The sequence below is a fragment of the Saccoglossus kowalevskii genome, chromosome 7 (assembly GCF_978046115.1).
Source record: "Saccoglossus kowalevskii chromosome 7, keSacKowa6.1, whole genome shotgun sequence".
Taxonomy (NCBI): Eukaryota; Metazoa; Hemichordata; class Enteropneusta; family Harrimaniidae; genus Saccoglossus; species Saccoglossus kowalevskii.
The window spans coordinates 16657403-16685386 of record NC_140647.1 but is presented as its reverse complement, the minus strand read 5'-3'; the positions used below and the strand labels follow the sequence as shown (position 1 = coordinate 16685386).

At 34.6% G+C, this 27984-nt stretch overlaps 2 protein-coding genes across 2 annotated transcripts; one reads left to right on the top strand and one right to left on the bottom strand.

Moving 5' to 3' along the window:
• Positions 1-584: 584 nt before the first annotated feature.
• LOC100366448 (pleckstrin homology domain-containing family F member 2-like) lies at positions 585-24587 on the bottom strand. The gene is made up of 9 exons (XM_002733274.4): positions 24448-24587; positions 19952-20016; positions 18746-18883; positions 17980-18043; positions 12762-12887; positions 12234-12340; positions 1599-1758; positions 1104-1234; positions 585-836 (listed from the first exon to the last, which is right to left on the bottom strand). The coding sequence occupies exons 1-9, from the start codon at positions 24461-24463 to the stop codon at positions 789-791; spliced, it is 855 nt and encodes a 284-aa protein (XP_002733320.1). The 5' UTR covers positions 24464-24587; the 3' UTR covers positions 585-788.
• A 119-nt stretch (positions 24588-24706) lies between these two features.
• Positions 24707-26323, top strand: LOC100366595 (ribonuclease kappa-B-like). The gene is made up of 2 exons (XM_002733275.4): positions 24707-24868; positions 25566-26323. Exons 1-2 carry the CDS (start codon positions 24785-24787, stop codon positions 25779-25781), a joined length of 300 nt encoding a protein of 99 aa, XP_002733321.1. The 5' UTR covers positions 24707-24784; the 3' UTR covers positions 25782-26323.
• The last annotated feature ends 1661 nt before the right edge of the window (positions 26324-27984 follow it).

Here is a 27984-nt window from a genome sequence, read left to right as displayed (position 1 = left end):
AAACATATATATTCTTGTAGTATTGAATAATCTGAATACAAAAAAAAATTGAAACCCCATCATAAGGAGTAAAACCTTTTTTTTTGTTTTTGTGCCCTGAAACCAGAGGTAATTTTTAATTTAATCCTTCTGCCTAAATCATAAATGTTTCTCTGTTTCAAGCTGGATTTAACACACAGTGTTCATGTATGGATACAGTTGCTACCGGCATATCTAAACATTCGGTATTGTGGCATATGATTATAAACAAAAACTACTAAATACTAAAGTCATTGAAATGTCAGTACGGTATGTACCTACCATAAATAGTTAACTGATTTATGTGTCTTAACCTCATAGATACATGCCCAAAATATTCCCTAGTCACATGAGCTAGAAATAACTCGTTATTTAAAGACTTAACATTTGCATAATTGGTGTCTTAACATAATCTTTATTGCAAGAAGCAAACATTGGTGAATTCTGCGTGATTAAATCAGCTAGTTATCTACTTCAGTATTTGATTTTTATAACAGAAAGATGGAAAAATCTATTTTACTGAAACGCAGTATGGGATACATAAATCTAATATACCTGTGAAGACATTTGTACAATAGATTAACAGCATTCTTTATTATGTTTTAGGGTAGGAATCAGAACAATTTATAGTGCTAGTGTGACAATCAAAAGGGTTAGGAAATTCACTCTGGAGGGATGGAATACCGCAACACTGGTAAATAAATGACCCCTTAACTTGATGGATAATCTTGTTTGATAGCTTGTAGTGGTGTGTATTAGTTGTTGGTGCATCAATCAGATGCCTGCACTTGGGGCTGATTCCCAGGATAAAAAGTTGGCTGAAAATAAAAAGACCATGTATTGTAAGACATTATTATATGTTATAAGTTTTGCATGACATGTTTTATTTGATGCAGGGCTGGATTCGATAACCCACTGTGAAGTGACATAAAGTTGCAGTGAGTTGATGGACCTTCATGTTCAAGACAAGTAGATTTCACATGTACATATGATCATCGCCCTTGATAACAAATCACGGAAACGTTTGTACTACGCAGCAGCAAATGTATTTTATAATTTCAAATTAATTATGTAGGAAACTGTACCTCGACTTCTGTTGATGGGGTTGTGTTGTTAGAATTAGCAGGACTGTCATCACTGTCGTCATCGTCATCATCATCATCGTCATCATCATCATCTTCACCTGATGAGTCTTGATCAACCAGAGGATCTGGCCCTGAAGGAAACAATAATAACATACTGTAGAAAGCGAACTATTTACTGGGTTGAATTTGACAATGAATGGATATTCACAAAGGTTTAAATTCACTGGTTTATGATAGAAACAACCATTCCATGTCTAACATTGCATATCCGTTAGAGTTTCAATTCAGCCTCCTTCAGCTGACAGCAAATGAAAGAAAAAGAAAACCCAGCCATTGAGGGCCAGTGTCAACTTTTGGCACAATCTACAAAATTATTTTTTATACAGTCTTCTTTTCTCATCACGAGATGCTGATATAAATTGACAAACCTTTTAACCAAAAACTAAAAGTAATATCTGGCACTCAAAGGGTTGAGCCTTACACACATGTACTTACCCGGATTAAAGTTGTCATCATTGGCACTTGCATTCCCACTTGATAAAAGATCATAACATTTATCACAGACCCTAAGTGGTTTTGATGACTGTTGAGGTAACAGGAACTTCTTGGTGGAACATGCGTTGCAGGCAACTTTCCCACACTTCCTACAATGGTGCTGTAGAGTAGACAATACAGTACTTAGTTGACATTTCAAAAGCAGTACAACAAACAATTCCTGATAATCATGAATTAGTCATTGAATCATAACAAAAAACATTACAGAGACAAGCAACTGCGGCCCTTTCTTTGATGTATCATTTTTGTGATGCAAATGTAATTTCAAGTTACACATACATAATCCAAGAAAATATTAATTATGATTTTTAATAAACAAATTTCAAAACAAATCACATTAAGAAAGAGTAGGTTTTGAACAAAATTGATAAATCATGTTTTTTAAACAGGTTTTAACTAGTCTGTCGTGAACATGTTACATAAACACTAGAAAAGTTGTGACGTGGAGATTGTGGACTTGTTGCAAGTGCTTACACAATAGAATATGACCAGTGTTTCCAATAAGCAAATTTGTTTTTTTTTAAAAACCATCTTGAACTTGGTGTATTTAAATTCAAAATATACATGAAATTAAAAAAAAAAACGTTTTTTTCAGAGTGCTGATTTTAACTGAGAAACCTGAGAACCTAATAGTGAAAATAAGGCCTTGAGAGAACACTCAATGTGATGTACTACAAGACGTAGCACAGAAGATCACTTTATTTCCTTAACAAATCAATAATATACCACAAATCAAAGAAAGCTTAGAAAGAACTCCCGTGTGCTGAGAGTTTTGGAGACACATTAAAAATTAATTATTATGCTAATTAGAGAATTAATATGAACAGATTTTAACCCAAAATTAATCAGACTGTCTATTGTCCTAGAGCAATTATGTACCAAGTTTTATTCAAATGTGATGATCAATACTTGAGATATCAGTATTAATTATGTTAATTAGATGATTAAGAAGCATAAATATTTACCAAAAACTAATATGGTGCATAGTCTTACGTTCATTGAAATGTGATGGGTACTCTTTAAAAGTTTCATTGAAATCCAATGAGTGGTTTTTAGACATCATAGAACAGCAAAAAATTAACTAATTATGCAAATTAGGTAATTAAAAGGCACAATTATTTATCCCAAAATTAATCAGGTCTCTGCATAGTCCTAGAATATCTATGTCGCAAGTCTCATTGAAATGTGATGATTAGTACTTGAGATATCAGGTGAAAAGCTGAAAATTAACTAATTATGCTAATAATAGGGAGTCATTGCCGGAAATAGACAATAGAATCTGGTCAAGTAGAGATTTCCTGTCTATCCCATTGCTGTGACTATAATTACATGCAAAATTATTCAAGACAACTGATGATGTCATAGACTTTTAAGGTCTATTGTTTAGCCTAATTGAGAGTATATTGTTATGTTAAGTAGTTCACAGCTTGGGGTTGGAAACAATAGTAAGTGAGGTAATCTATTGTTTCCTTTGTTCTGTGTCCACTTGTATTTGTCAGCTGATCATATGAAGCCATGTAATAAATGGTTGTGGTTACCAGAGAACGAGATACCCTTAGGTACACTCTTAAGATGGCATTGAAGACAGCCACCCGTTATATACTTAAGGATGCGGTAGAGTTATTTTCGTGAATTTTGCTTTTTTTGTTATTACTTTTGTAAAGTTATTGGGCTCATAATTTTATCAAAATTAAAACTGAAACACATCTAGAATACCCTTTTTTAAAAAAAAAAATAAGAAAAACTACATTTTTGTACTTGTATAACGGGATACTGTACAATTTGTTTTTGAGATAAAAGTCTGGACGCAAACAATAACATTGACTTATTGCGTAATTTGCATAATCCCTTCACGACAGAAACAGTGCACACTGAAGACGACGCGGTCATATCAACTCCGGCTCCTGATTATTGATCAATCACAAAAAAGAGGCCCCAAGGAAAAACTCAAAACGCAGTTCAGAGGAAGCGAAACTTTACCTATAACAGAAATGCATTGCCGACAGTACAATGGGGTTCACACTTTGAGTATTCAAACCAAGAGGGTAAAATTTCGTCAGCAAACATCAATTTCCATCTTCCAAAAAGTCGGGCAGACAAGTTATGCAGGGCCGCCGTGTACTGTAACAACTTCGCTTCTTTTTGGAGGACGAATACGGACCCAAAACTTTATAGTTTGGGATTTTATTACTGCAAGGCTACTAAGTGACTCCATGTTATGTGTTTTGTTGTAAAAATCAGTCCATCTGATGCTTTAAATGTCCAAAATTAGCGCAGCGCAACGTGACAAATGTTTTGTTTTTTGGCGTTTCCAGGCAGAAGAAATCTGACGCCATGGAGGTCATTCAAGTGAGTTGTGCGTCGTCAGAAATTGACCTACTTTCATGAAATTCACACACATTGATAACGTATTGGCGCAGAATAAAACCCTTGAAGCATTTTTTGAGAACTTCTCGCAATAAAAAATAAAAGGCTTTTAAATTCCTTGTCTATGGGTGAAATAACAGGAAAAATGTAAATTGGTGTCATTGTAAACAAATATGCAATCTATGTTCTAACACTCTCGAGGCATTGACGGGGCTGATGCTGTCTTGATTTTTCAGCTTTCTTTTTTTACAGAACCCCTACGGTTTTCATACAAAACTAATTTTTATTCAAAATAACACTTCTATGTTTACTTAGTAATCACGTGACTAATTCGTGGTACATGTCACAGATCATTTTTTTCAAAAAGCCAGGAACAAGGGCTTCAAGAAAATATATAATTTGCTACGCTTCAAAACACTTTTCCTCATGAAAACAGTTTTTACTTTTTAGAGCATGATAACTCTACCGCATCCTTAATACAAAAATATGTGGACAGACTAATCTTGTAAATATCATTGTGGCAGTCAACGGCGATTGGTATGCAAATTACGTTTGTCTGACGCATTACAAAACAAAAGTCTAGACTGTCGTAGAATAATACACAACTCGCGGACAGACAGTGTGATGAAACCCCTTTTTTACAAAGAGGAAAAACGGCCGATACAATATATTGATCTTGTGGTCTGACCTTCAGCATCAAAAGCAGTATGGCGATAGTGCTTCGCGTTCGAAAAGTGGGATAATTTTTAACATGGAATAGCGGACATAAACTAAATCTTGATTCAGGTTACTTCCTGTTGTTAATTGGATTAAAACAGTTATATTTGCTAACAACTGGATCGTACATCTGTGTAAAAAATGCATGAATTTTAGCTCTAATTTGGGCAGCGAATACTGCGTCTACAACTGCGTTGGCTGCGTCGCCGTGTTCATTGAACCAGAGAGTATCCAGAACGAAGCGAACAAACTTGAACAGTCACCTGCGTTACTGCATTTACCTATTTTTAAAATAGAGTTTGGCACACAATTACATATCGTCCATTGATAATACACTGGGCCAGTGTAGGATATATCATCAAGTTTTACGGCAAGTTGGGCATTTAATGGTGGAGTTTTGATGGAAACATCTATAACATATCGAAAGCTTGGAACGTCACCTGTCTATTACGAAGCACACAAAAGTGAAAAAATGAAAAATATAAACTCAAAATTAAATTTTGTTTTAATAGATGTTTATGCAATGCATTCTCTATGGCACATCCTGTGATGTTTATTTGACTGGGGAACACTGGCCAGGGCGGAAGTCGGCCATCTTGTCCACTCATTTCTGGCAATGACAGTGAAAAAATAAATTATTCCAAATAGCTTCATTGACAGTATGACTTTGTTACTCAGTCAAAAAGAAACAAAACAAAAAAAAATTGAACAAAATTGGTTCAGTAGTTTTCAAGATATCGTATGTTGAATGTACTGAAAAACGTGCATTTTTGGTAAAATTGCTGGAAAAATCGTCAAATCAAGCATTTTCAAGTTTTAGACCACTGATAACACCAGGAAAATGTAATCTGGAAAGATGTTTTTTTTTTGTTAACAACAGCATTATACTTGTTTTAATAAAATTTAACTAAGTAGTCTCTTACAATACACCACAATCTGCACAGAAGACAGGCAAAGTTTGACAAAATTCAGTTTGACTTAGTTTTTTTGGGTGCGGCACCGTTGAAAATTGGCATATTCATGAAGTTTGGAGACCTGTAACTTAAAAATTAAAAACTGATTCACAGTAAAATTTTGGCTTGGTGATGACATCAGTTTATGGACAGCATAAACGGTATGTTTTGATTCATAGCATCCTTACTTTTGTGGAGACAGTTTGTGCAAAATTGAAATAAACATTATTTTGTCTTTTGCAAGGTGGCGGCCATTTTGGATTTTCAACACTTTTGAATGTAAATTAACATTCAATACTTAGAGTCTGCTTTATTAATAAGAAACCTTTATAATATTAAATTAATATTATTCAACTATTCAATTTTCATATTAATATGAGATTTAGGGGTTAGGGGTGACCAAGGCAGTTTGTGGGGGGGGGGGGTGCACGCAACTTAGAAGGGAAAACCCATAACTATGGGTTGACTTTTATTTCTATCTCATAAGATTTGTACATTTAATTATAAAATGTGTAATTAGTAAACAATTATACATGTGAATCACTGGGCTATACAAAACAAACCCACCCCCTCAATCAACATTGAGGTGAACATGTCTTGTACAACAAGCATATTTTAGCATAGAAAATTTATATTTAACACCGAATAATTACACTTTAGTTTTCTGCAAAAATTGTCAGCCTATAACTTTATGAAAAGTACTTTGTTTTAAAATTGTTATACAGTGCATCAATCCTGGTTACGTTGTCCACTTTCCATGCCCTCATTAAAGAGTCCTTTGGAGCGATGTGAATTTCTGATAAAACAAATTTTATGTCAATGTTATCGATGTCATTACGTAATGGCCACCTAAATGAGTCACCAGTTTTCCTCTCCAGACAATTTACTGTTACAGTGGTAGAGTCAGAAGAAACCCCTATTATTTCACCAGCAAACCACTGTGCTTCATATGCTACAGCTACATACATGCCAACAGTCACATGGTTTATTCCAAAAGAATTGTGTACATTCTTCTTCACTCTTTTCTTGCTCCGTACTGGTACTGCATCATTTGCTTTTCTTTTCCTGATGTTATCATTTATTTCTTTCACATACTCTGGCATGCCTCCATTTGCTCTTATGATTGATTTCAGATTGTCTGTAAGTTCTTGTACAGTTAAAACAATTTTTTTACTTTGCCATTTTGCTAATTTCTTGTTTGGTATATTTGATTTCAGTACTTGACAATGGTAGGATATTTGATCTTTTATTGCTTTCATTTGTTGCACTCTATTCATCTGTGTCAGCATCATGTCAACTTCTCTCTCTGTTTCCCAAATTCCCCACTTATTTTTTATTCGTAATTCTAATTGTACTTTTATTTGTCTTTTGCGCTCTAGCAGTTTACGTTTTTTTTCCAGTCTTTCAGTCTGCAGCAAAAGTCTTTTTTTTTTAATGTTTCTGCTGTGAACAAATTCCTTCTTTCTTCTTTCAGGGGCTTGTTTTCGTGCGATTGATAAATATTTTCTTTTGATGTCTGTTCCCAAATTATAGAGATATAATGAGGTTTTGTTTTTGTTGAAACAGATACAACCAGCTTTCGAAACCCGACTTTTCTGTGGCGCCCTGTGAATGTTGCGATCAAGATCAGAGAAATCCGACTCTGATCTTACATTAGTTAAGGGTGCACTTGCAACTTCTTGTCGCAATGACTCAGAGGGCTGGTTTTCTAAACCACCAGGTAATTGATTACCAACCTGTCTCTCTACGATGACCAGCATAGTTTTGCAGATACACCGTGCACTTTCTAATGTTAATGTGTTTAGTTCTGGACTACATTCGTTGAATAGTGCAGCATAGATTTCATCCTTGTTTATTAAACTGTTGGTAATGTACTTTGTTTCTTTCAACAGTGGTGTTGCATCAATCGCGTTGTCTGCTAGGCAGGTTTTTAATTCTAACCAGTGTATGTTCATATCATAATAATTCATATCTTTTTCCAGAAGTCGCATCAAAGGTCCAGTTACCAGCTTAGAAATAATTCCAAGGGCTCTGCACTCTGCAATTATAACCTGTTCATCCAAAACAGCCTGAACCTGGCTTATGAGTTTATTTGTAGAATTACATCGTCCTGATGACAGAAAATCTGAAATGTGCTGTTTGTGATAGTACAATGCAGCTCCCTGGTAAAATGCAACATTGAATCTATTGTGTTCAAACTTTATCAATCTATTTTTCTCTTTCAGCTCATCTTCTAAATATGGCCCAAAATCAGTGTACACACCAGATTTTTGACAACCCTCATCAGTAAAACCTTTACTCGCTTGATATAACAAATTAAAACAAAATGACTGATTAGATTTATACCAAGCAAGTTTTTCAGTGTTAATTTGATCTTGTTTTTCCTTTTCAAATTCAATGCATGCTGAACTGGCTGCGGGAGCCATATTTACCAATACATGCATTCCGCATAGAAGATGGTTCACAGTTTTCATTTTCGTCTTTTCATTTTCATCAAATGAGTCCCAGTTTTGTTCAAAAATAGGCAATAAAGATTCACGCATTTCTTCCATCTTGCTTTTATATTTTTTGTTCACAACATGTCTGTCACTCATAATATTTTTGCTTCGAAGAATTAGTTGTGCGTATATATTTTTTTTTTCTTCATCGTTTACAGCTATTGACTGAGCTAGTTCTTCAAATGTTTCTATGGTAGCATTCATGTAGTCATCAGCTGACCCACTAAGCAATTCTTGGAAACCAAGAGACAATGATGACCTGTCTGGCAATGAAACCTGAAGGCCAGCATAATCAATAAACTTTTTTCGAGTGCCATCACTGTGAAGTGTGTTTGGATCCTGTTGCTCAAGTATTGCAGTGGCAGCTTGGGCTTGAGCCAATACCAGGGCTTCGACCTGCATCAAGGATGTCAGGGACTTACTTGGCAACCTATCAACATCTACATTCAGGATGTTCTTGAGCACTGACTTTACAACTGCTGTGCAGTTTTGTACTGAAACATTGTGTGTCAAAAGATCATAATAAACCTGTCTTATACTATCTGTATACTTTCCATTTTCAAAGGTTTTAATTTCGTTTGCATCCATCAAATCTTCTATTTTTTCACGTAGCTTCATATTGTCATTTTCTAAATGTTTCATGTGTTCCAGATTACTCTTCACTTTCTGAGAATGGTGTTCACTTGCTGACTGGGCTTTTGTTTTCCAGTAACTTTTGCTTTTCTGAAGGTTTTTTTTTTCCATTAAAATCTGATCTAATTTCTCTTGTAGTATTTCATTATCTCTTGTTGATTGGTTTATGTCATGTATATATTCTTTCATCACTTTATTTTGTTCTTCAATCTGATGTGTCATCTTCTTTATTTTCTCATCTCGCCTTTTAATTTTTTTGTTGAAATTTCTGGGAGTTAATGCTGCAAGTTTTGCTTTTAAATCATTTATTTGAATCAATTTCTGCCTATACTTGTCTTGCTTCTTGCTCATTTCATTAATTTTATCTAGTGCAGCTAATTTCTCACGTGAAAGCTCTTCCATACTTTGAGTAATTTCGCTAATTTCTTGGTAACTGTCAGCAAGATTTCTACTCAAACTTTCTAGAATGTTTTCCAGATCTTGATTACTTCTACTTGTTTCACTTACAGTTTCACTGACTTCATTGGGATTTGTCCTTGGAGCTTTGTATGACTTGCTTAGGAAGTCATCTAACTCATGCTGACGTTTGCTGCATTTCAGTTTTAAATATGCATCATGTAGCCGAGTCCACTGGCGTCTAATTCCAGTGACATTTAGTTTTGTTTCAGCACTAGGCCGCATAAATACATTTAACCAATTTAAAGCATTAGCCCAGGGAAGATTGTTTCTAATAAGAAAATTACGAAGTTCTAACACATGCTTAATTTCTAGGTTGATACTGTTATCCTGACTGGCTGTGAAACTACATGATATCAAAACTTGTGGTGTGACACTCTTTTCTGCAAACACTGCTGATAAACATTTTGCAGACTGTGTTGCTATAACTGTACTCAAGACTTGAACTTCCTTTCCATCTTTTCTAGCTTTCTCTACATTTCTCCGTACTCATTTTGTTAAGTTGCTAATTTTCACTGGTAAAACAATATCTGGGTCAAAAAGCCTAATTATATCTGGCATGGTTTGTTGTATATTAATTCCCATTTTCTGCAGATCATCATGTAAATTTAAATACAGACCATAACTTAGTGGAACATTGCAGCTAATATCAACTAACTTCTTCTGCCCTGACAATAAACTTTCTAAGTTGTCCCTGATTCTAAGTGACACATCCATATTGGAATATCTAAATATAAAAAACAAACAAATTATCTGTTTCTAATGTCTAACAAGAGTATATTAACGAGTTTAGAAATTAATTACTTATATGTTAGAACTATGAAAAAACACAGAAAACAAACAATTGTGACTAAAAAGTGTATTTTATTTACAACATAAACAACTGTTGAATAATAATAAAGTGAACACAAATTAAACAGGCAAAAATAATTGAAAAAAAAAATCCAAACAAACAAATAATTGAGATGATTTAATTCTCTCATGCCATAAGGTAATAATAATGTGATTTTCGAAATCTTCAAAATCAAAGCCACGAAAGATGTAAAGTCGATGTTGAACTTTGAATGAGCTACCGGTACTCAGATTTATAGTGCATAGCGTCGGCATATGGTTTCAAAATGCACGTAAACAACACAGAATTTCCCTATAAGTATACCAAATAATCGTGCAAAGTACAATTCACAAATAATTAATGGTAATGCCGGCGTAATAACGATAATATCGCGCTTTTGAAGCTTTGCGAATAATTGCCGTATTTTTTGAACCCGGCAACTAAACCCGTAGAAAATTTGCATTCAACCACTTCATTGCCGATTATGTGCCGAAATTAATGTAAAATAACAAAGGACCTTGTAAATTCGGTCACAAAATAATCGTACGAGAATTAGTTTCTTTGGAAAATCAATGTTACTACCCAGAAATTGGCGTCCCGTGAAGTGTAGACCTCCAAGAAAAAGTTCTGGTCGACTCAAAAATTGGCGCGTCGCCATTTTTACGTTCGATCTCAACTTTTGACCCGTCTTCCGATGACCTCGATTTTGTACCGGAGTTTTCTCAGTGGAGCTGGTCAATGTCAATAATAGTTTTAAACGACAGTTAAAATAGTAAACATGGTGAAACTTTCAGTTTAAAAAATTTACATACCGTATTTACATAAGAAAACGAACGGACAAAACTTTGACCTCAATTTTCTTTCGCATGAGTCATAGCTACATAAATTAAACTAGTACCATCTTACAGCGAATTTTATTGGCCATATTTTCATCTGTGTTTGAAAGATCTGTGTTGATTGGCTCCCCTTTGGCTTTTCTGTTTTATATCACGCACCCTGCAAAATATCGAGGGCCATGTTTATTTACAGCGCAATTTTATCGCTAATGGTCGATTTTTCCGGCGGGAGTGTGATTCAGTCACACATCGTACCAAGCTTTTTACGCGCGAAATAGACACACGACTAACCTGTTTCAATAATTAGCGTTATTTTATTGATGTGCAACGTCTAGAATTTGTAAAATAAAAGTTTAAAATTCTTGGGAAAAGTTACAGCGTGCGTGAATTCGTACGGCCGCCATATTGGATTCTGAACTCCCTACTAATAAGGTGATTAATATGCACAAATATTTACCCAAAAACTAATTAGATCTCTGCACAGTCCTCAAGTAACTATGTACCAAGTTTCATTGAAACGTGATCATTACTACTCGAAATATCAAAAGCTGAAAATTAATTAATTATGCAAATTAGGTAATTAATATGTACTGATATTACCCTAAAAACTATCAGGTATGTGCAGTGTCATATGACACCTATGTACCAAGTTTTATTGAAATGTTATGATTAGTACTTGAGATATCAGTGGAAAAGCCGAAAATTGATCAATCATTATGTAAATTAGGTAATTAATAATATTAACAGATTTTTACCCAAAACTAATCAAATCTGCGCATTAGTTCAGAGCATCCATGTGCCAAGTTTTATTGAAATCCAATGAGTGGTTCTTCAAAAATCAGTGGAACAGTCATAAAACAGCTTAAAATCAGTTAATTATCATGCAAATTAAGTAATTAATATTCATAGATAGTTACCCAAAACTAATCAATTCTGCGCATTAGTTTAGAGCATTCATGTGCCAAATTTCATCAAAATCCAATGAGTGGTTCTTCATATATCAGTGGAACAGTCTTGGAACAGCTAAAAATCAGCTAATTATCATGCAAATTAGGTAATTAATATTCATAGATTTTTACCAAAACCTAATCAACTCTGTGCATTATCCCAGAGCATCTATGTACCAAGTTTCACCAAAATTTGATTAGTAGTTCTTGAGATAACGGTGGAACAAAAAAAGTGACATACATACATACAGACATACAGACAGGGTAACTGCAAAGACTCCCTTTTGTGCTTCGCACACGGGAGTCAAAAAATAAGCCCATTTGTTTTAAACTTACCCTTCTATTTAATGTTGAAAATTTTGTTTTACAGCAGACCATACACACTGGAGCATCTGAATCTGGGACCCAAACTGGTGAGTGATCTGTAACTACTTTCTTTCCACCTACAAAACAATTGCAATACAAAGGTCAGATAAATATACTGTAAAATACTTTATTTTCGCTTGGAATTAATTTTCGCTGAAGAAATGATTCAGTGCAAATAAAATCCAGTGAATATACATTATTTTCCAATAGTTTTACATTCAACCTGTTAAAAATCAGTGAAAATAAATTCCATACAAAACACTCAAAAAGTCTTTTCAGCGAAAATTAATTCCAGCTAAAATAAAGTATTTTACAGTAAGCAACTGAAATAAACAGAGAAGATCTCCTCAAACAAAGCAATTCCCTTCAATGAAAGCATAACAAGTTTCAAAACAAAATGATAGATGTTATACAAATCATAGACCTTATTTTCTAAGGTCTATGCACAAATGCATGTAGCTAAGATTAGAATATAACAGTTATAAAAATGTGACTCACTTCTTGCAAGAAGATCGGAGATACATTTATTAATATGTGCCATCCATTCTGACTTTTCTGTTGCCGTGGCAGCATACACAGCAAATGACTTGGTTGCACTGATAATCTGCCATCCATTATGAAGATCTGTGTGAGTAAATTATACAGAAAATACAATCACTATGGTTAGTGATTTTCAACATTTCTCATGTGATAAAGAACTGCAAAATGGTTTAAACAAGAGTTGGCAGAGCCATCTCGATGCTGGGAAAATAAGAGTATTTAAAGGTGTGTTTTGGAGCAATGGATTGGCGAACAGGCAGAAAAGCAATTTCAAAGACATTGACTTTGTTTTAATGAAAACTTGAAGAATCATGAGGGTACCTGTTATTATTTATTTATTTTGGAAACGCAATTTTTAACAGAAGGAATAAAACTAAATTAAATAATCATGTCTGTTTATTTTGAACCTTAGAAATGACTACTGTTCAACTCGGGATGTTTAATTGTACTTAGCGTATGTTACTATGAAATTCAAGAAAAACAGTCGACAATGACTAAATGCATGGCCACAGCCAAATTGCTGTTTAATTGAAATAAAACAAGTCATTGTCAATGACACGTCCCCGTTCCGTTCATATTTGAGTGACATATACATTCAAAGCAGCAACAATATGGATGTTGAACTGCATTCAGTAAAACAAAAGAGCCACCAGTCAGCCATTTTCAACACAATCCAAAAAAAAATTTAAACTAAATTTGCCCACCATGACTAAGATTCAGTTCCGGTATGGTGAAAATGTGCAATTTTTGTGAATTTTTGACCTTAAAAGGACTGGCCCAAATGCACAGGCATATGTATGATATAATGTATGATGTGTATGTGAAGTTTGAACTTGATCTGTCCAGGCATGTCCGAGATATGGATCGAAAACAAAATTCTTTAAAACAAAATGGCCGCCAGTTGGCCATTTTGAACTTGATCCAAAGAAAAATTGGTATGCATCAAGCTTATATTATGTTTAATATATGCACTAAATCTTAACAAAATCCATCCATGCATGACTGAGATCCGGTTCCGGAATTGTGAAAATATGCGATTTTGATGCATTTTCGGCCTTAAAATGGCCATCATTCAGCTATTGTTAAGCGGATCATGAAACAAATGCACATATCTATTTGTGACATGATGTACCATGTGTGTGTGAAGTTTGAACTTGATCAATCCAGACATGTCTCGGATACGGATCCAGAACTGAATTCTTTAAACAAAATGGCCGCCAGTCGGCCATTTCGAACTTGATCCGAAAAAAAAAATGACGTGCATCAAGGTCCTATTATGTTTAATATATGTACCAAATTTGAAAAAAATCCGTCCATGCATAACTGAGATCCGAGTCCGAAATGGTGAAAATGTGTGATTTCAATGCATTTTCGGCCTTAAAGCGACCGCCATTTGGCTATCGTTAATGAGATCATGAAACAAATGCACATACATATTTGTGACATGATGTACCTTGTGTGTGTGAAGTTTGAACTCGATCAATCCAGGCGTGTCTCAGATACGGATCCAGAACTGAATTCTTTAAAACAAAATGGCCACCAGTCGGCCATTTTGAACTTGATCCGGAAAAAAAACGACGTGCATCAAGGTCCTATTATGTTTAATGTATGTACCAAATTTGAACAAAATCCGTCCATGCATAACTGAGATCCGGGTCCGGAATGGTGAAAATGTGCGAATTTGATGCATTTTCGGCATTAAAATGGCCGCTATTCGGCTATCGTTAATCAGATCATGAAAAAAATGCATGTGCATATGTCCCATATAATGTGTGATGTATGAGTGAAGTTTGAACTTAATCGGTCCATGCATGTTCGAGATACAGGTGATCACGGACGCACAGATGCACGGACGCACGGACGCACACAGGGCAAAACACAAGTCCCCGTTTTCGGACTACGTCCGAACGGGGACTAAAAATCAAAGAAAACAGGGAACTATAATACAGGAAGAGAAACATGAGTGATTAGTCCAACACCAGGCATTCACCTCGATCAATACAGTATTACCCACAATGCACTATTCCCATAAGCGTGGGTGTGTGTAAGTTCGTAGCCAAGCGTACTGCGGTCAAAAACAAGGTAAGAAATTACGTAACGAGACCATCCCAATTTGCCGATGATTTCCAGGTTCGGGTGCGTTTCATACAAGAAGATCGATACTCACTACACCGCCGAGTGTAGTAGACATAATGCCGATGGCAATAGGAAGTTTGAAGGAAGCTAATAGAGTTGATTTATAACAGACGAAGTAAATGGAAATCACTTTTCAGTCCTCATTGAGGCACAAACGTAAATGAGTTGGTAAACAAGAGACGATGGCAACTCAACGCTGTGGCAGATTAACACTACTACAGTTCGACTAAAGTTTACAAACACCACGGTCAGCCACACAAAGTCCCCCAAATACAAAAGTGATTTTTAAATGCGTTGATGACGACTCCACGATATAATGCAGCGTGAAAATGGCAATTTAAATTTTCCTTGCAGATTTTCCCGGGGCAGATTTACATAATACTACTGTTTGATAACACGGCCAGTCACACAAAGTCCGTCAAAAGGGAACTGAAGTTGTATAATGCCAAAACAGTACCATGATTTCACAACTTTCGAAATATGTTAGCTTTTATCGATGTCCACTGCACACAAGTAAATGTCTTTCCGTTTGCAAGAACACAAGCCTAAACTATCAGAGATTCGTAACACATAATTCGAGTGGTGGTATAACAAAATAACTCATCATTTGTAAATTCAATCCATCGAAAAAGTATAAAAAACATTTTCATAAACAATTTTTATTATATAAATACACTTTGAAAAGAAACAAGATTCATAAACATAAATCTATTTGAATACATTCTCACTACAAATTACACAATACTTATTTTCTAATAGTTTCTTCACAGCACAAACTATTGGAATCATGCACACGTGTGAGTACTTCGGTGACACATTTTATAGCTACGCCCAAAATAGTCCATCATTTATTGCGCAACTGTGACCAAACGACATCATTCTGTTAACATCCACACATTTTCATTAAATCTCCATGCACTTTTTGACCTTTCATAAGTAAAATACACTACAATTTACTCCAGAAAAACAATTTTCTTGGTACATTCCTACATTCTTGCATACTAATGAGGGGTTCAGACACATTCCAAGCTGAACAATTTTCTTGAACTAATAACAATGCTAGTCAATCCTTTCCCAGCAATAACAAACAACGGTGCCAGAGAGGGCGCCATTCACCTTTGACAATAGATGACAAGTTTCAAGTTTCTGGGCATGGTTGCTTTCATGTTTGCCACATTAGTGAACGTGTTAGCATTTTGGGCATTGATTTCAAAACCAATCAATCAGGAACTGATTTTCCTAAGTTTTTTGCAAGTCAAATATGCTTGTATGTTGTCCCTCAGAAATATTATAAATATTTATAAAGGTAGTAATAGATATCATAAATATATATGAATGATATTTTGTGCTATGAGTGTATGAATGTAAAACATGTTTTCTATACTTTGTGTGCAAGCTAGCTAATACCGTAAAATTCCTTTTTGAGGCCGCGGCTTAATTCATTTTTTCAATGGACGAATTCAGATGCGTGAAGTCTTGGTGCGGCGTTAATTAGAGCATTCACTTCGGTAACAGTTGGAATTTTTTTCAGAAAACAAAGGCCAGAAGGGATAATGATATGCTAATGAGATGCATGACACTCAATTGCAACTTTGTTGCGATTCTAAGGCACTTTCGAATTTTTACACGCAGACAAACTTGTACACAAACGAAATTTCACACTGTATAACATACTGCACAATAAATAATATCTACAAATAGATTTGTATGCATTTGCAGATTACGGTACTGTATACTACAATCTCTTGAATAGACTAATTCGTTAGCACCGGTCACTCTTTTAGTAACCGTGCAGACAGCCGTCTGACTCAGTCGATTGCGGCATGTTCGACTTCCGGCAGAGTGACTGTACATTCCATGTTTAATCTAGACATCGGGGAAATTAAAATAAAAAAAGTCAATCAAAAAAAAAAAATGATAACGAAAAAATACTCAGTATATTATTTAATGTAATATATATTTATTTTCTTATTTTTGATAACGAAAAGTATATTCTAATAGAAGTCAAAACAAAAACGAATGCATTCTTAGTAGCAAATGATCACGGTAACGGTCATGCTGCGTTTCACACAAGTGAATAACTTACTTGTTTTCGAAGTGTTAAAATTGCTGATTATTAATCTGTAGTGATTACAATAATGTACAAAAATAAATTCGTTGAATTGTTGTGAAAATTCAACTTAGTTTCACCGCAAGCGAATGATTTTGGTCACATATAAATGCTCGACCGATATGATATCCGCCATGTTAGTTCAAACATCTTTAGTGACTTGAAACTGTTATGTTGACCTGATAGGCCAAGTCGCTAATTAACCAATCGAAATGCTGGATGGTGCCAACGTGATTAAATTACCATAGCTCATTTAAATATGTTAATGTAGTTCAGCGACCTCATGGTAAACGAAACACGGAAGAGATTTACCGTTGTTGTACTGCGATCGTTTGGCTTTGATTTTGATGGGAAAACGGCATGATTTTTTTTTAAATCAAGAAATTAGTTGTTTTCGAAAGATAAGCTGAGCATTGAAGAAGAATTTAACACTTTTGAAAATAATAACAGCTCACTGTGGAAACGCAGTTTACCCAGTCACGTTACCCACAATAAACCTGTACTCTGGAATAAGCGTAAATGACTACGGAAAACCTTAATTAGACTCTAATTTAAGCGACAGGAATCATTGAAATGTTCGAAAAATTATGCCTTAATTTAAAATTAAATGGTATATTTTTTTCTGAAATATGTGGTGGCTGTTTGGTTTGTGAAAGTTTGGGGTGCGGCTTATATTGCAGACTTTTCCCTGGGATCAAAACATGTCAATTTCAACATGAAACAATGTCTCAAGTTAGGGGTGCGGCTTCTATTAAAGATGCGGCCTCAAAAAGGAATTTTACGGTAATCACCTGGAAACCTGAAACTAGTCTACTGACCCTTGACACAAATTACAAATGATCTGCTCCATGGTGCCAACACTTAATTTCGTCCCGAATTTTGTTTCATAATGTCTGCATAAGCAGATGTCCCAAAAAGTAGATTACTTACTTCCATTATCTTCCAATGACTTCAGTCTAACAGTCTCTAGGGGTATAATATGTTGCTTGTTGTACTGAAATCATACAACAAATAGTTATCAACACAATGCAGTATACAAGTGGTAAATAGAAAAGTGTTTGTATACGTGTACGTACAGGCAATAGGATTCTCTGCTGCATCATATTTCAATCATACGAAAGTTTGACAAGACAAATAATAATATGAGGTTATTACGAGAATATCGACAAGTATGCACAAAGACAGTATATCTGGAGTATCAACCAACTTGCAGCGGCGGTAGATGTCTGAGTGCATACTTTTAGGTATCCTCGTAATAACCTTATTATTATTATTATATATCTTTTCCTTCCAAGGATACATCATGGGAATGCCAAAATCCAAAAAGTTTAGAACAGAATCAGCAAACTTCTTTGTGTGGAGTCCGGTCAAACCCTGGTGGCAGCCATGTTTGTTTTTATTATTAGAGGACGCTTACGCGCGTAATCATTCTATATTTGGAATTTGCATTTCCTTATATGGCGCGTCGGTCAATACTGCTGCTGTGCTGTCTTCGTGCATACTTTGAGGTATCTTCGTAATAACCTTATATTATTATGCAAATCAGGGATTACCTGCGAAGAATACTGGCGTTGAGAACACATCAGTTACATCCCTTATCTCATACATTTGTATATTGTTATTTATACATATAAATTACAATTGAAGACAGCAGCTTCACAAAAATGTGACACAAAAAATAAGACAGGTAACTCACCTTTTTCTTATTAATTACAATATTTCCATAAATGAGAATGTCATTGCAAAGGAAGAACTGACGTGGTTTGGGTTTCTTTCTACATAGTTTTGTCAACACGCCTTCTCCGACAAGCACCCTTCCCGGAACCATAAGTGGCTGTCAAATAAACAATAAATTATATACTGTTTATGAAGATATTTATCTTTCCCGTCAATAATTTCTTCATTACTTTTAAACCATAATAGCATCATTTTTTTTTTAGCTACAGGCTTTGAAATAAATTAGGAAAAAAAATGATGTGGGTTTATTTTGTGACAGGTGAGAGTGAAGATCAAAGGTTTGAATTTTATAAAAGTATACGACACAAGGAATTAGCAATACTCTATAACACATATGAGGTGTGACAAATCATAATAGTCCAGTCTATCCTTGTTGTCTGTATTTGTCCTGTTTCACGGGCAGAACAGTGTTTAATAGTTACATCAGTCTCGACAAATGCTACAGCATTAATTATGAATGATTACCGGGGTAGGTCATTTTATTAATTACTTATGAAGCCATTTGATTCAGACGGATAAAATGGTAAACATTATGTTAGATTATTTTTCAGAGGATTATATTCAGTGAATTACATTTAGCTTTCAGTGTCACAGGGTCATGATGAAAAACAATTATTGAAAACACTGGTTCTCAAAAGGCAAATCACTTGTAAGAGCTCAGACTGTGCTACTGTAGTAATAGGTTTCTAATTATTCTGACTAGCATTTTTACACCAGCATGAATCAAAATGCATGTTACTTTGACTGAGATAAAACAAATAAAATATGCAAAAATTAATTGTTGTGTTTAACCTTTTCACCACCAGACTTTCTCGCCCAAATTTGTCTGCACGTTTTTCTTGTATTTTTCAATATTTCTGGAATTGAACCTTAATTTTGGAGCCGACAGACAATATTTTAGTTAATTTATTGTCCCCATCTTCTAAAGGAAAAAATATAAACGGGACGGGACAATTTTGTGATGAAAACAGGGAACTGCTGGAGAAAAGGTTAAGGTGTTTCTCTCAAACTGAATGAGACCAGTTTATTCCGACTACCACATTGTAGATACTACTGGGAAATCACTTCAAAGTCCAATTTTCTTAGCTTTACATAACCCACACTGTACACTCTAAAACAACAAGGTTGCTGGTTATGATGAATAGCACATGCATGATGTGCTTACCTGTCCGGAGCTGCCAAAACAGGCTTCTACATTGGCCACCCTTCGTGCATTGGCCTCACTGTTCACTGCAAATAAAACATTCCATCAAATGATTGCACATGATCTTCTCAGTACTACCGATAGTCACTTATATAAGTTCACTCAAGTGTTTGCTGAGACCCAAACACACTGACATATTCACAAATTTAGATTGCGTTCAAAGGGCTAAATGAATACTCAAAGCTATTACATCAACTTTAACAGCAAAAAAAAAAAATGATTAGGTCATCCTGTAATGTAAGTGCTTCACATCCTTGTCTTCATGTTGTGAGGCTATCCGCATTCCCAAACTGCCAAAGTGAAAGATCACATTGTACACACCACTACATAATTCTATTTTTATAGCATAATTTACAGTTGTGTTCCCAATCTTTAGAGATATGTAATCAGCAATGATAGAGGGCAATTCAGAAAAACACTGATACACTTTCAATGTTACAGTTTCATGTATGAAACAATACCAGAGAGTGGCCAAAATATGTAAAAATTAAATCCAGAGCATAATGATAAAGCATTATTTCATTTTTAAAACATTGCATAAATTTGAGATATGAGATGTGTATCTGCACCTATGATAAAAGGGTACCACAACTCAAGAAATGGCGAGTGCTGTGACACAAACACATTAATATTTACTGACACATACACATCTGTAATTACTTAATGTATCACTTTCACTCAAATATGCATGTTATTTGAGTGCTGTAAGTTGACACTGAACACCATCTGAAATTAAAATTATCTCTTCACAGGTTCTCTCAGAAATTAAATAACAAAATATATGATAATAAATTATAAATAAACTGTATTCTACTGCTTCTCATAGGTATACAACATGTATATCGATATTAGTAATTTAGATTGTGCAAAGTACCAGCTGCCATACAGAGCAGGATTGAAGTGGAGTGTTATTGAACCAATTGTTTCCTGGATTTCCTGTGAGGTTGTGTATTAACAATTTAATACATTTGCTAGCAAGTTTTCTCGTATATGAAATTATTGCAATTACCAAGTTTCATTTAGAAATCAATGCAACAGACACACATACCTCCACATACATACAATGTATATGTACTGTAAATACTGTCTTTTTCGTGAGCATGTCTTTTTAGCAAATTTAGCGAGAGAACTGATTTGTTAATTCAAGATGTCACTAATGACTTTATTATAAATACAAAATGGCCAAGGCTTGGAGATTTGTATACAGTAATCTGGAACAAAAAAATTTGGGGCCCTCCCTAATTACACTTGACAGTTTTTCTTTGTTTTTATTGAGTTGATAACTGCCGATATTTTTTTGGCACGTGACAGAAAAGTATTGTCAAAACAGGAAATCAACAATGACAAGAGAGATTCGCTAAATCAACATTTCGCTATTACGCCATTTTACCACAATTCGTTAAAATTGCATGTCGCTTTTTCAACATCTTTTACAGTATATATATATATATACACACACACTGAAACACAGAATTGTTCAGATTTAAGTAGCAAAATGAAATATGCTTCTGTAACATACACTTTATATTAAGCAATACATGTGTTACTGATGTTGAATTTAACTTTCTGTAGGTTATGTGATGTCTTTAAATTATGACCAGATTGAATTATGGTCTGTGATACAATAGACCATTTGTTGGTTTCTGTGTCACATGGTATTTTTGTCTGAATATGTCCTTGTTTGTAGTTGGTTGTTAGAAAACCACTAAAATATTCCTCCATTTGATATACATGTAACACCAAGTGTTTTCAGGTAAACATTCAATTTATAGTACTGTGAATTGGGAATATGTGCAATTGCTCTAAATTTGGGTAATGTCATGCAGAAACTTTGAACAAGTCTGCGACATTACTGACATAATCAAACAACATATGCCGCACACTTAAACCCCACAAATTGTCTATTACAGTACTCTTAATCTACATTTTTGCCCATCACAATTTTGGTATAATATTTTGCACATATTCTATTAATTCTACATTAATTTTAAAAATAATTTTCAATTGGCTACATCAAGCAGGATAATATTGTGAAAAATTGTTAAAATAAAAATTGACGTTCAAAAGAGCAACCAGTGCTGCAAAAACAAATTTGCTGTAACAGAACAGATTTAATGTTTGCTATGTTTTGTATTTAAAAATTCTGATTTGTTGAACATGGGTGTGTCATATTTATTCATACTTGATGATGTCCACACACAAAAATGTATCAGACATAACAACTCAAAATGGGTAGAACTGTTTGGATGGATTATCAAATAAAAAAACCCACAAACTTATTTTTAAGACTATGTTGTTATAACTGTAATTACAATGGGAAACAAGAGGTTTATAAAAATGGCAATTTCCTGGAAAGGAAAAATTGCAATGACAGCTTGTGTAACAGGTAAATACATCCTCATATCAGGTTAAAGTGTTGGTGATTTCATACTTTTCTAATTTTTTGTTGTTGTTGAAATAAGAGTGTTTTACTGGGTAGACAGGGTTCTTCACTGAAACTTTTTTCTGCCATTTCAGTATTATACCTCAGACTATAGACAGTGTTGTGCAAGACATCACTGGCAGTACTTGCATAATGAATAGTATTTCTTGTACTTATATTAAGAAATGTATCTTTAATTTTGCAGCTCCTGTAAAAGTAAGCCCCTGCTTTTTAAGGGTAGCAACAAATAAATAAAATAAAATAAATAAATAGGTTTGGCTGCACAGTGAGTCCAAACGTTGACGTTATATGTCTATCAATGTTGACACTAATATTACGTTTCCAGGCATGACAATAAAGAATGGTGAAGACAGAAATTGCTAATTGATTTGTCTCTATGTTATCTCAAAAATCAGATAATGACAGTCTCTCCATAGGCAGTGAGTAATGCAAACTGAACTATACTGGACGACATGTACATCCCATAACATATGCTGTCACGACGACCCGCCCCCATGTTCAGAGAACGATTGTACTGTTGGAGCTGTTTACCATAACAAAAGGATTTAGATAAATTAGTTGTGCAATACGCCATTTTGTTAAAGTTAGCATCAACTTATGGTGAAATTACTAAGTTTTGTCCTTTTCTAGGAAACAGTCTACCAATTGTTCACAATAGATCTCGTAGATTAGAAACTTCTATGTATATACATGTAGTACAGTTGAAATGGTATACATTTGGTGAATAATTATCTGTTTATCCACAGCCAAATACAAGAAACATTTTATGGTGTTTTATTTACAGAAACAAATTTTTGACTATCACAACTACTGAAAATCTTTCAATGCACAAATTACCTAATTTCAATCTTACAAAACAACAGCGAATCAAATCAAGCTCATAGAAAGAACAAACAATGAGCGACCAATTCCTTGTAAAACACCATATTTTTAGAAGGTTCACAGGAATGGTAATAATTTAATCCCCTGAGAAAATAACAACATGAAACATACACACAATCAATCACATTGCCATAGCTGCACCTAATCACAATTAAACAAATTAAACTATTACTTGTTTTTCCCCCTAGCTACTTTAAGTCACATACGTTTATACTGAACAAATTCAGTTTACGATTATAAATCAATTCGTCAGGTGACAGATGCTGAATCAAGGTTTTTTGAAATTATGTCATTGGGCATTATGTCAAGTGATTAATTATTCATGAAGATGTTTATTTGAACCAGACACATATAAGTAAACAAAAACTAAAATAGTGATAGACATATCTATAACTGTTGTGGAGTTGAAATAATTCATTGGGATTCACAACAAATCACAGCTGGGGTTTAAAATGTGTTTATCACACGCACATGTTGTCCCTAGTTGATCTTTTCCATTCAAGCACTGCACTGCATTCTATAATTACGTCAGTTCTATTTTTAGTACGATTCGGTAATCATAACAAAAGGTATTATGTAACATAAGGTACATTGAAAACGTAAGGGTGCAACACTTGACACTATTTTCCAAAAGGGGATGCCTGGAAGTAACAAACTATACTACTAAAAACTAATACAAAATTTTTTTTTTTTTTTAAATAAGGTGATCCGAAGTGCCTGCAGTTACGAAAAATCCTCTAAAAATTTCAAGTGTGTAAACAAGCACGCGTATACGTACAGGCCACTGAATTAGAGATCTTCGACAATATCTCAATTATACAGCCTTATACTTTATAGAAACCATGCTAACTTCCGCGTAATGCACAAATACGTTTCTACTATTATACACAACTGACGTCACTCAATATATACGGTTTCGATTGATCGATATACCAAGATATTAAAGTCTCTAGGCATGAGAAAGTACATAGAATTGGTCGCAAAGTGTGCATGTGCAATGCTGAACATCTTAAAATGTATTATCACATATATATCGACAATTAAACGTAGACGGAGGGTAAGCTACCAAAACTTGTGATAAGGGGGTGTATGCACCATTTATTCGGATAAAAACGCTGCCGTCAAAACTCACCTAGTCTGTCCACCATCTTGGATCTTCCTAAAGGTCACGTGATTGGGGAGCCCTGGGGTTATCGTTACAATATTTTGATCGTTTCAGATACGATTATGTTTTGATTGATTCCCAATGCACATTAGAATAGCCAATCCAGTTATTTGAGCAGAACGGAGTTTAATATGGAGTCCGCCAAAACAAATACGCCCGACGACAAGTAATGACGTCACCATCTCTTCATTGCATGATGGGAAATGATCACATGACTCATGATCGGAAGCCATTTTTCTTACTGGTAGATGGTGGCTTTTTGGATAAACTGGTCAACAAATTTGCGTTTAATTTTCCAATAACCATGCCGATTCTTGTACCAGGTATTTGTGGCCCTAGGGCATCAATCTGTTGTCTTCTCACGAGCATATGGGGAATAACACTGTTGGTAAGCATCTTTAACTAGTGTATATTTTGTAATAATGCTGGTTGACCAATCGGGAAGACTGTCAGTGACATTACTAATAACTATTATATTTATATTTAGCTCGTTTCAATTATATTTTCTTCGGTGGAAAATGTAACAACTATATTGTTCACTTTTTTCTAATGGAGTGTACGCAATTGTGAACATTACGTTTTGTATTATATATTTTGTAATTCAAACATTAATACATCTTTATACATCTAAATTCTAATCAGTAATCTGATGCTTTCTAATCTATAATAAACTTTATGATAAAAATCATTATAAAAGCAAAGTTTTATGACTATTTAAAAATACATTGATATAGGTCAGTGGCATTTTGGTCTAAACTGGCCAAAACATCTAGTATTAAAAGTTACATACGCTATGACTGTGATGATTTAACATTATACCTGCAGAATATCTACTATGTGCGAGTACCAGCAACATGAATGGGGAACCACATGTGACTCTAATTCATTGTGTAATTAATAGATGCTGTTGTACCAACTATTATGAACATGTATAATGTATTCACGAAAGGGCAATGATTTATCGCATACTTTTATGAAATCAACATCATGTATGATGTTGATTTCATAAAAGTATGCAATAAATCATTGAAATCAACATCATACAGGTGTTTGTAACCATTTTTTTTTTTTTTTTTTGCACGTAGGTTATTGTAGGAATTCTTCTACGCTTTGATGCTGTAGCATTTCTAGAGGATTTACCACTTCCCGAAGCAGATGATTACAACCAAGAAAGTGTTCACGAAGTTTATGTGGCTGCTTCTAATAACTGTTTTATAGCAGCAGGTTTATACGTATTGTGCATGGTTTTCTCGTTTTGGCAGAAGTGGGAATACAGCAGAGTTCCATTCAGAATGAACTAATTCTGGAAACAAGACTCAATCTGGGATTTATCAAGCTGAGAATACTTTGTGACATTCAAATCAAGACTGTGATGAAATGGAGTTGTTTATACCTCAATGGATCTCCATTGATTGTGTTAATTGCCTCTTGGTGTATTAACTACTGTACAATTTTAATTTCGCAAGTCCATGAAAAATCACAAAATTTTGTAGCAGTGTCAATGACTTTAGCAAAATTTTGTCTTCTGGAATGCCATAAAATCCTGAAATTATCAGATGTCATTATTAGTGAAAAATAGATTCATGCCCAATTACCCATTTGCTATTATCTTGTGTAAGGTTGTACTAGTATATAGCAACATTGTTGTAAGATGGCGACTTATTTCTTACAGGGATTACCAATTTGCCCAGAAAGAGGGTTAAGAACCAATTTAGTATTGTTGTTCATGATAGAAAATTATAACGAGAAATGAATGTTGTTTCTAATGTTACTGTAATTAAGGTTTTGTGAAGGTCAGCCAAATGTTAAACAGTATAGCCTTATAAAAAAATATATGTACACATATTACTGTACAATGTACATGAAATTATGTATGAGAGGTTTGTACACAAACAAAAGTTGAAATATTTCTGCCATAAATTCTTGTGTACAAGGGTTTGTCCATGTGCTGTAAGAGTAGCCAGTCAGTACTGTGAACACATTCATTTATATTTATTTCAGGATGTTTCATTCATACAATCGCTAATCTAATTATGTCTAGTAAAGAACTGAGTACGTACACATTGAAAAGATAAATTGTATACTTTCAAGGACGGTTCAACCTTCAAATGTTTAGTCACAGTTCAGTAAATGACTTGTAATATATTAGTTCTGTTTAATTTCAGATCTTATGCATGATCTCTAAAGGTCACACATCCTGGTACTTAGTGGTGATATGATTGCCCTATTTCTTTAATTATCTGTATACATTATTCTTTGCCATAGTTAACCGCTTTTTAACTTTGACAATTGCTTGCACTGGGGGGGGGGGGGGTAATTGTGACATTCTATTTGATAATGGATTTGTACCCCTAGAATGTAACAGCATGTGTGACCTTTGGAGTTCATGCACAAGGCAGTATATAGAATAGCTTAGTTGTATTCTCAGTCTCAAACACTTGTAGATTATGAGATAAAAATTACCATGTTTGTTTGTGCATTTGTTTGTTTAAAATTAAAAACAAAATTGTAAAATAAAATGTTTGATGTATGATAAAGTATAACTATAGTTGCGTTCCCAAAATGGCAACCGAGCTCAGTGTACACGCTTCCACACTGATTGGGTCGCTGTAGTAGAGCGTACAGCAGCTCCAATCGTAGACAAAATAAATTTGGTTCGCTGTCTACGACATGCATTAATAAAACTCGGTATTCTGTTACGCCGTTGTATACTGTTTCTGTGCATCCAAATAAGTTGGGTCTGTCTTCTCTAGTGTTCCTGTGCACGTCGCTTCAAAATTAGAACGAAACATGTCAGCAGCAGAAATAGAACCTCGCGCGTGTCATCCATTTTTCGTTTGTAAATAGCAGCTTGCCAAAGATCACCGGCTGATGGTGCTCCCTTAGCCCGTTCTAACGACTGGCCCTCCCTGTGCGTCGACGCAATTGGGTCTAGCCGAAATGCAAATATGCTAGATAAGCCTAAATCAGCTTAAATCTTAGCCCGTACTTCGTGTAACGTGAAAATTGATTGCATGAGTTATCAAGAGATGTTTACTAACAAACTATGTAACTTGTCAACATCCGAGTGTAACTCTTGTAAACAAGGGGGTCTTTCAAGTATTATCAAACTAGCAAAGGAAAAGCTGTAAAATTTGATGTGCTATTTTTGGTTGATAACCTGCCCTTCAATTTTGTAGTAGGACAAGAAGTGAGCTACGATCAGCACTAGTTGTATGGAATTTGAAGCCAAAAAAGAAAAATGACATACCGTAGCTTTGAATTTGTGGACTGGCCTCGTCATGCCAATTTTTCGGGGGATTTGAAATGTCCATTCTAATGCGTATTCATTGTATTAATTATTCATGATAGGCAGTGACTATTTGGTACCTGATAGGAACACAAATTTATTTTTAAAAGAATTTATCATATAAAACCATAATATTGCCAAGACTTAGCCAGTCGACTGAATTTGGTGCTTGTCATGAAATGATTTTGTCGTGTGACCAATCACTTCTACATTGA